Here is a 9,627-nt window from a genome sequence, read left to right as displayed (position 1 = left end):
ATGTGAGTATACCTTAGGCTTAGATAAATCTCTACAAGTGGGACTGCTGGGTCATGGGCCTGTAGGTTTGATTTTGAGATATGAGAGGTTGCCTCAAGGAGGATGCGCGTTTTCCCACAGCCTCCGCCACTGCCAGTTATTTACAGACTATGGTATAGCGTCCCCCTCTGGAGGGGTCCAGAACCGCAGACTCACGCAACTGGGAAGGCGGTGGAAGAGGGGTACCCCACCACATGACCCCGAGAGGGTTTAATCCCAGACTCTGAGCAGGGACACTGAATCCTCCAAATTCACTCGGGAGGCTGGCGGAATTCTTTCTTAGACCTTCCTTTGCGTTTCCATTTTTCACTTAATTTTCATATAGGACTCTTTAAAAAATAGCCTTAAATACATTTATTTAAAGGTTAACGTTATATCATAAACAGTATAAGTGGCAAGTCAGTATTCCTTGCCATGAAAAACAGCAATCGTTAACATCTGTTAGGCGCTAGTATTCGTATTTAGTGCTCCCGGTAACCTAGGAGGTGCTAGCATTATTATCACCTCAAAGGGAGGAAACTGAAGCATGGAGAAGTGAAGTTACAGGCCCATCCTGCACAGAGCTAGAGAGGGTGGCACGGCGGGACTTCGAACGCCCCGCAGGCGAGCTTGACGCATCTCTACGTTGGAGATAACTAAAAAATAAAGACAAAGAAACCCCAACTGGATAGATAATTCTCGCTGGATCCTGCGGCCGCCGACCGTGAGGCCTGCATTGAAGAGAGAAGAGCAGGTCATAGAGAGCAGTCCCGCGCTGAGACGACGAAATAGGTCGAATGGAAGGGACAATGCGAAGGGGTAACGGGCTCTCTTGGCCGTGCGCCCTCGACCGACGCCCTGCTCCTCGCCCATGGGCTCGGGGCACCTACGGGAAGGGCGGGGAATCGCGGCTCCTTTACCGCCGCGCCCTCTCCCTGCCTCCTTCCTGGGCGTCCCGAGGCCAACCCCCACCCGACGGTCGCGACCCCTCAGGCTTTGCCGCCCGAGAGCCGAGGTCCCCAGACAGCGGAGGCGCCCGCGGGTTCCGGATAGCGAAGGTTAGGCGGGAGCTGTCCCCGGCTGGGCTGCGGCCCCTCGGGTTTCCCGGAAGCTCGGCGAGCGGGTGGCACCACAGTGCCCAGAGCCGCCGCCGTGTCCCAGGTATCCCCGCCCCGCGGCGAGAGCTACCGAGGCTACGCTGGGGCAGAGGTGAGCGCGCCGGCGGCGGCGGCGAGGAGTGTCCACGGATGCTCCGTGCGGGCAGGGACGGGCCTGGCCTCGAACCCGGGGCTCCGATTCCCGCGGAGCAGATCGCGCGGCTTGGTGCGCCGAGGGCTGCGGTCCCTGATCCCGCCGCGCTGCAATGACGGATGCTGTGGTCGCGGCACTGGGGTTGCGCAGCTTGGCGACAGCCGGCGGGGTGGGAGAGGGGGGAGAGGGCCCTGTGCCAGCCCCGCCGCTGGAGGCCCGGGACCGCGGGGACTTTTATTCTGACACGGCAAGCGCCAGGCTCTGCTTAGTCATGGTGACCTGCGCGCGCTCCGCGCCTCCCTCCGCCGCCCCCCCCCTTCCCCGGCGCAGCGATGGAGGCATCGGGGCCTGGGCGACGGAGGCGGAGCCCGAGCGCGGCCATGGCGGGGTGAGTGAGCGGCCTGCGCCGGGGCTGCGGAAACGGCGGGCCGATAGCGCCCCTGCGGCTGTGCCTGGGGGCCGGGGGACGCGGCGCCGCGGGCCCGGTTGTCTGGGGGTTCCTGTGGTCCCCCGGAAGGCCAGGAGGGCGCGGCTCGAGTTCCATCCTTTTGTTGGACGGCGCGACTCGCGGGTGGCCCGGGAACCACACTAGCCGGACGAGAAGCCCGGGGAGCGCCGCTCCGACGGAGGCTCGGGGACCCCGGGGCGTTGGGAGGCTTGATCTGCGCCCTGGGATTGGCAGTCAAGAGGCCGCGGTGGGGTTGCTTCCTCCCTTTCTCCAGGCCTCGGTGGCGGCTCAGGCGGGGCATGCGCAGTCCCCCACCTAGTGCTTTGTGAGGGAGAGTGCCCAGTGCCCAGGGGGCACCGTTGACCGATTGGCCAAAGACCAAGAGGCAGACCCGGGGCCTTGGCTGGGGAGAGGTGGACAAGCGGCGCCCCGGGGCGGGTGAAAGAAGGTGCTCTGGTAGGCATAGTGGAGTGGGCAGTCAGCCAGTCATACCTTACTGACCCCTGTGCAGAGCCGGGCCCCAAGCTGGACGTGAGGGAGGCACATGAGAGGGTCGGCACAACCCTGACCTACACAAGGCTCCCTGCCCTCTGAAGCGCTGGGGCTGAGGGCCGGAGGGATGGGTCACTCCTCAATAGGCAAGCAAAGAAGCTTATTTCATTCAGTTCCTGACAAGTGCAGTGATGGAAATAAAACTGGAAGGTGATTCTATGCTGAGCCTCAGAAAGATAAGATGGAGAACCGGGGAATCCTCTTGCAGATCTACCCCCCCCTTCTCCCTGCAGGACCTTTCAAAACACAACTCATGCTCCAGCCCTCTAGACTCCACAAGTTTCATGGAAACCCTCCCTTCAGTAGTCATTATCTGTCATTACACACCTCCCTGATTCTCCAGATTGTCTCTCTCATTCTGCTTCTGAGCCTTTGCACTTACTGTTCCCTCTGCCTGGAAAACTAATTCCCACCCCACCCCCTTTCATATGTTCATCCTTCTTGTCTCAGCTCCAACAGGGGACTAGACTACTTGATTTAAATTCACATTGTTAAATTCACAATGCTGTTGTCATTTTCTTCATGATCTCCATTTCTACTTAAGTCTTGCTTATTTTATTTATGGCCATTCCCTCCCCAGGTATCAACTCCAGCACAGTTTTTGTCTGTCTTGCTCACTGCTGTGTCCCTGGTGCCTAGAACAGTGCCTGGTACACAGTAGATGCTCAATAAATGTTGGTGGGGTGAATGAAGGAGTGAATTGGACATGTTCTAGGAAGAGAAGGGCCACCAGACAGCTGGAACAGAGTGAGCAAAGGGGAGAGGTGGACAGGAGCTGACTTTGCAGACCATTGAAGAGTTCAATTTTATTCTTTGTTCTATAGGGAGTTGTGGGGGGATTCTGAGCAAGGGGGGGACATCATCTGACATGTTTTAAGATGGACCCTTGGTCTGGTGAGGCCATAGGACATTTAGCAAGCACAAATGGACACAGCTTCACCTGGGCTTGGCAAGGAAAACTGGTCTAGGAGTTGCTTTATCTTAAAAAAAGGCCTAGCCCCAGGCCCTGCCCCCAGCCCTGTGCTCTCCCTCCTCCAGGCCCCTGAGTGCCAGTGGTGGTGTTGTCCTTTGTCACCTGGAAACCCATGCAGCCGGAATCCAGGCCTAGCAGGGCTGGGGCCCGTACCCGATTTCTGCCCCTGAGGTCACAGTGCCCCGAAGGGGCAGGGGACACGGTGATGTACGCCTCCACCGAGTGCAAGGCTGAGGTGACACCCTCCCAGCATGGCAACCGTACTTTCAGCTACACGCTGGAGGACCACACCAAGCAGGCCTTTGGCATCATGAATGAACTGCGACTCAGCCAGCAGCTATGTGATGTCACGCTGCAGGTCAAGTACCAGGACGCGCCCGCTGCCCAGTTCATGGCCCACAAGGTTGTGCTGGCCTCGTCCAGCCCTGTCTTCAAAGCCATGTTCACCAACGGGCTGCGGGAGCAGGGCATGGAGGTGGTGTCCATCGAGGGCATCCACCCCAAGGTCATGGAGCGTCTCATCGAGTTCGCCTACACAGCCTCCATCTCCATGGGCGAGAAGTGCGTGCTCCACGTCATGAATGGTGCTGTCATGTACCAGATTGACAGCGTTGTCCGCGCCTGCAGTGACTTTCTGGTGCAGCAGCTCGACCCCAGCAACGCCATTGGCATCGCCAACTTCGCTGAGCAGATCGGTTGTGCTGAGCTGCACCAACGTGCCCGCGAGTACATCTACATGCACTTTGGGGAGGTGAGTGAGGGGAGGCTACATGGAGTAGGGCTTGGGGATGTTATCAGAGGGACCAGGGATGCACAGGTGGTTATCACTGTTTCCCCTTGAGAAGTGAAGGGTCAAGGCAAGGAGCTGGGGAGAAGTGGGGCTCTGAGCTTCTAGTCTACACATCTGGGACAACTCTGGGAAACAGCTGAGGCAAGTGAGGCCTTCATGGGTATCTGGGCTCCCTGGCTTCTCGGGTCTAGGGTGAGGACAGGGTGCAGTGAACATGACAACAGCTCAACCCTAGGGTGTCCAGAGCAAGGCCCAACATTTCAGGCAGTCAGAAAGTAATTGCTGAACACCCATGATATGCTTCCAACTGCTAATATGACCCTTAGATGTGGGTTTTTTTTGGTCCACTCAGCGTCATCCTTATTTTCTTGGTTTCGTTTTCGTTTTTAAGTGGAGGAAGTTGTGAACAGAAGAAATAATAAGTGCTTATTGAGAGCCCTTGCTGTGGGCCAGTTTCTGCTTTAAGTGATTTCCATTTTTTAAATCACTGAATCTTGCCAACCATCCCAGGAGGAAGTATGCTTTGGAGGGTATTCCTGGAAATATTCAAAGCCCTCCTCCAGTGGCTGGAACCAGCTGGGGTGGATACTACTCTGGTCTCCATTTCATTTCTTTCCTTCCTCTATACCACATGTGGGGCTGACCAGTTGTCCGGAGCTCTGGCATTAGTCTTGGGGCTGATGGCTAACAGGAGGGTGGTCTGTGAGCAGGGTTCTTCCATTGGCCAGCATAGTGTTTGTTTCAAGGGATTGCATGGGCTTGGAGCACTAGAATGGTGGTGACCTGCTGATGTGGGGTGACCAAAATTATATAGATGAGTGCCTGACAAGAAAGATTTGCCTGGTGTCCTGTATGCCCTAGGAGTAGCCTTGCTATGAGGTGGCTACTAATATAATCAATCCCCTTTTACAGAGGAAGAAAACAAAGGCTTACAGAGCTTTTCAGATATTTGCCCAGAGTCACCCAGTTAAAAAGTAGTGGGCCAAAATTAGAGCTCAGGCTGCTTTTTTCAGAGCCTGTAATTTATTTCTAGAATGTTCTATTGCTGTTCCTTTTTCCTTTTTAGTCAATCTGCCCATTTGAAAAAGTAATTTCATTTTTTTGAAAAATGTAAGGTTCTTATAGTTCAAACAGAAAACGATACAAAAAGATACACAGTGCATTGTGTCTGTCCATTTACCTGAGTAGATATGTACTACTTGCCTGACGTGGTACCAACTCATTTAACCGTTACAACCTATGAAGTTCATACTATTCAAATTCTCATTTTACAGATGAAGAAACTGAGATTGTCAGAGGCAGGTTGAGTGACTTGTCCACAGTCATACTGCCAGTTGAGGGGTTGGGGGAGACGCAGGAGTCAGCCTGTCACACTAACGCCCTCTGCAGGTGGCCAAGCAAGAGGAGTTCTTCAACTTATCTCACTGCCAGCTGGTGACTCTCATCAGCCGGGATGATCTGAATGTGCGCTGTGAGTCCGAGGTCTTCCATGCCTGCATCAACTGGGTCAAGTACGACTGTGAGCAGCGACGCTTCTACGTACAGGCGCTGCTGCGGGCCGTGCGCTGCCACTCGCTCACACCCCACTTCCTGCAGATGCAGCTGCAGAAGTGCGAGATCCTGCAGTCGGACTCCCGCTGCAAGGACTACCTGGTCAAGATCTTCCAGGAGCTTACCCTGCACAAGCCCACACAGGTGATGCCCTGCCGGGCACCCAAGGTGGGCCGGCTCATATACACCGCCGGTGGCTACTTCCGCCAGTCACTCAGCTACCTGGAGGCCTACAACCCCAGTGATGGCACGTGGCTCAGGTTGGCAGACCTGCAGGTACCTCGTAGTGGCCTGGCAGGCTGCGTGGTGGGCGGGCTGCTGTACGCTGTGGGCGGCCGGAACAACTCGCCCGATGGCAACACTGACTCCAGTGCCCTGGATTGCTACAACCCCATGACCAACCAGTGGTCACCCTGCGCCCCCATGAGTGTGCCACGCAATCGAATCGGAGTTGGGGTCATCGATGGGCACATCTATGCTGTTGGTGGCTCCCATGGCTGCATCCACCACAACAGTGTGGAGAGGTGAGTGGCAGGCCCCAGAGGGGTAGGCTCCGAGGGTCCTGCTGCCAACAGGTCCCATGCTATTGGCATTTGGGGATTCTCCCTGTTGTTGGGTGCCTATCTCTGTGCCCTGTTTTCAGAGAGTGGAAGCCTCAAAGTGAAGTTAAACTCCTGGGAGATGTATGGTGGTGACCTTGGATGATGTGTCTGGGCCTGGGAACAGGGCCATCACAAAACCATACATACACCTACCTCCCTTGTGCAGATTTGGGAAACGTTCCATGAGTTTGAAATTGTAATATGCTAATTTTGTTAAAACATGACCCCTCACTGCTATCTGCCCCAAAATTATAAAAAATAGATGTATGCGGTGTGCTATGTAGAAGGTGCCCCCTTAGATGTAGTGCCCTTGTGCAGTGCACAACTGTGCTTAGTGACCCTATGTTTAGAGGCCAAGCATTTTGGACTTTCAGCTTTTGCATAGCTTAGTCCTCTGCTTTCTTGTTCCAGAACTGTGACCCAGGCTATAGTTCTCACCTGAGAACTTGTTAAAACAAACTCTCCAACCCACTGCTGGAGATCCAGAGATCTGTCATTAGTGGGTGGGTTTGGAGTGAGGCTGGGGGATGGGAATTTTAAACCAAATACCCCAGGGGTTTCTAATGCATGTGGTCTGTGAATAGGGTGATGGTATGATGTGTCACCCTCAGTAGACCACTTTCAATTAAAAAAAGGGATACTATTAATTACTCCAGGAGAACAGGCATGAACTGGAAGTACCTAGGCCCATCTTTGAGCATCACACTTTGAGAAAAATCAGCCTAGTTGTTAGAGTTGGGGTTCTGGTGCCTGAGAGGGCTGGGTCAGACCCCAGCTCTACTGCTTCTTCAGCGACCCTGGACATACCACTTTAACCTTCTGTGCCTCCATCTTGTCATCTGTGAAAGGATGGACAATAATGAGGACTGCTTGCCCCACCATGCTGGGTGGGGCATTGGTGAGATAATGCACATAGCACTCAGCACAGGGCCTGGCAGTGGTATGATGGAGCCCCTGGGGTCCAACAGATGTGTGTGTGTGACCTTGAGCCATGACAGCTGTGAACCTTGGTTTCCTCAGCTGGAAAATGGAGCTACTGATAACTTGCACCTTGGAGAACAATTGTGAGGATTAAAGAGTTCAAGTACATAAAGAGCTAGCAGAATATAGTGTTTCTTGAAGGTCAGCTATGATTGCCATTGTCATTGTTATTATGCCCTTGCAGGTATGAGCCAGAGCGGGACGAGTGGCACTTGGTGGCCCCAATGCTGACGCGAAGGATTGGTGTGGGAGTGGCTGTCCTTAACCGTCTGCTCTATGCCGTGGGGGGCTTCGATGGGACAAACCGCCTCAACTCAGCGGAGTGTTACTACCCAGAGAGAGACGAGTGGCGAATGATCACACCCATGAACACCATCCGCAGTGGGGCAGGTGGGTGGGGGCTGCGGGGAGGGGACTGTGAAGGAACACCCAGCCCCACAGTGAAGTCAGCTAGGCCTGGGTGAGGCCTCCTGTTTCCACCTTAAATAACCCTGTGGCACACACAGGAGAGCTGGATTCTGACAGAATTCAAGCTCCTCTTTCCTGGCTTTGTTTCTGAAGGGTCCCTCAGGAGAGGAAGGAGGGAAGGGCCCCCCAAGAGGGTGGTGGCTGGGGCCCCTGAGGTCAGGCCCCAGAGTCACCCTCTCTTCATGGTGTGGCTTAGGAGTCTGTGTCCTGCACAACTGTATCTATGCCGCGGGAGGCTATGATGGTCAGGACCAGCTGAACAGTGTGGAGCGCTACGACGTGGAGACAGAAACGTGGACTTTTGTAGCTCCCATGAAGCATCGGCGGAGTGCCCTGGGGATTACTGTGCATCAGGGGAGAATCTACGTCCTCGGTGAGGCCCTGGGGGTGGGGACCTGGGTGGAGAAGACTAAGTAATTAGCCTCATCTTTTAGGAGTGGGCTCAAATCCCAGAAGGAAGGCTTCTTGTGGTTTCTTCCTTCTCTTGGAGGCAGTGACCATCCCCTCTGCTCTCCCTGTAGGAGGCTACGATGGTCACACATTCTTGGACAGCGTGGAGTGTTATGACCCAGACACGGACACCTGGAGCGAGGTGACCCACATGACATCTGGCCGGAGCGGGGTGGGTGTTGCTGTCACCATGGAACCCTGCCAGAAGCAGATCAACCAGCAGAATTGTACCTGTTGAGCCACTTTGGTTTCTTGGGGAAAAAATGGTCCCATTGAGATTATTGTAATTTTTGTACAAAAACAGGGACAAAAGAAAAGGGACAGAGCAAATGCTTGTCCTCCAGGATGGGAGGCTGGGATGCCTCAGTGTTAAAATGACAACTTGAAAGAAGGCCAGAGTGGAAACCCATGAGCCCGCCAGAGTAGTCCCAGGAATGTCCAAGAGAGCCTGTCTGGGAGAAGGGTATGGAAATGGTGGGCTCCGGGAGAGAAACTCCCACACCCACTACCCCAAGACAAGGCCTGGGTTCTACACCAGCAGCTGCCTCCTCCCTATGGGGTGAAAGCAGGTGCTGAGTCAGGCTGGTTTTTGTTCCCTGCACCTTTGTGATTGGTTCCTAGAGGCCTGGGAAAGAACCATCTGAGGCCTCTGGGGTGAGGCCCTTCTGGAAGTACAGACCCTGGGATGGGCCTGTACATAGAAACCACTGGATATCTCTGCCCTGGACAGTCATTTTGTTGATAAGTAACCCTGTAACTTTCCAATGAAAATAAAGAACAAACTAACTAGTGTCTTCCACCAGGCTCTCAGCTGGAGGTCTCAAACCCAGGGATAGAAAGGACTCTTCTCCTGAAATGCGCTCAGGTCTTTGATTTAGGGCTTGAATTTAAACCAGTTTTTCCCTGCCCATAGCCTCTTGCTATATAGGGCATGTTTTTCCCCATAGGCAAGCCACTCAGGGCTCACTTTGTCTATCTGTCACTTTCAGGTGCTTTGAAGACAATGACACATCTCCCAGGGCTTCCCAAGGTTAATATCATATGTGTGCACACTTTATATTTTAAGGCACACCATCCCCAACATGGCTTCCAAATTCAGAGAAAATCTATCTGGTCATTTTAAAGTGCTTCAATAACAGACTGAGCCTTTTCTTTTATTGAGGTGCCTAGGTATTAAAAGGACAAAGGGGTTCCTTGGGAATTTTCTTAGGCAAAGGGCTCAATACCTAGTCTCTTCTGAACAACATGTGTGAAGGCAGTATCTGGCCCAGATATTTTCTTCTGCCAATCAACTTTATTCATGTTGGGGGAGGGGGTGGAGAAAAGATAAATGAAGAGTGGTCTCGACTACAGGCACACCTCAGAGATATTGTGGGTTTCCTGACCACTGCAAAACCGTTTCTGGAGGTGGAGGGTCTTGCCTTCAACTTGTAAAAAAATGCAACACCTGTGAAGCACAATAAAGGGAAGCACAATGAAAACCTATATTGGAAAATTCACAGGTTCTTCCCAAGTAGCTTAGAAAGGAAACATTTGATTCTTT

General features: G+C 53.7%; 1 protein-coding gene across 3 annotated transcripts; it reads left to right on the top strand.

The window, feature by feature from the left end:
* The first annotated feature begins 1,083 nt into the window (after positions 1-1,083).
* Positions 1,084-8,883, top strand: KEAP1 (kelch like ECH associated protein 1). Of its 3 annotated transcripts, none has more exons than XM_019659383.1 (6): positions 1,084-1,227; positions 3,308-3,993; positions 5,422-6,107; positions 7,351-7,556; positions 7,831-8,007; positions 8,156-8,883. In XM_019659383.1, exons 2-6 carry the CDS (start codon positions 3,355-3,357, stop codon positions 8,320-8,322), a joined length of 1,875 nt encoding a protein of 624 aa, XP_019514928.1. In that variant the 5' UTR covers positions 1,084-1,227; positions 3,308-3,354; the 3' UTR covers positions 8,323-8,883. The 3 variants fall into 3 exon arrangements, with proteins under 3 accessions (XP_019514928.1, XP_019514927.1, XP_019514929.1); XM_019659382.1 differs by lacking the exon at positions 1,084-1,227 and adding an exon at positions 1,234-1,657; XM_019659384.1 differs by lacking the exon at positions 1,084-1,227 and adding an exon at positions 1,664-2,173.
* The last annotated feature ends 744 nt before the right edge of the window (positions 8,884-9,627 follow it).

The sequence above is a fragment of the Hipposideros armiger genome, unplaced genomic scaffold (assembly GCF_001890085.2).
Source record: "Hipposideros armiger isolate ML-2016 unplaced genomic scaffold, ASM189008v1 scaffold_298, whole genome shotgun sequence".
In the NCBI taxonomy this organism is placed as follows: Eukaryota; Metazoa; Chordata; class Mammalia; order Chiroptera; family Hipposideridae; genus Hipposideros; species Hipposideros armiger.
This window is presented reverse-complemented; position numbering and strand designations above follow the sequence as displayed.

What these genes read in the sequence shown, in the direction of transcription:
- KEAP1 (XM_019659383.1), top strand. Translation starts at nt 3,355, where the DNA reads ATGCAGCCGGAATCCAGGCCTAGCAGGGCTGGGGCCCGTACCCGATTT. An exon ending in CACCACAACAGTGTGGAGAG is followed by an intron (nt 6,108 to 7,350) that starts GTGAGTGGCAGG and finishes ATGCCCTTGCAG; the next exon opens with GTATGAGCCAGAGCGGGACG. An exon ending in GGGGAGAATCTACGTCCTCG is followed by an intron (nt 8,008 to 8,155) that starts GTGAGGCCCTGG and finishes CTCTCCCTGTAG; the next exon opens with GAGGCTACGATGGTCACACA.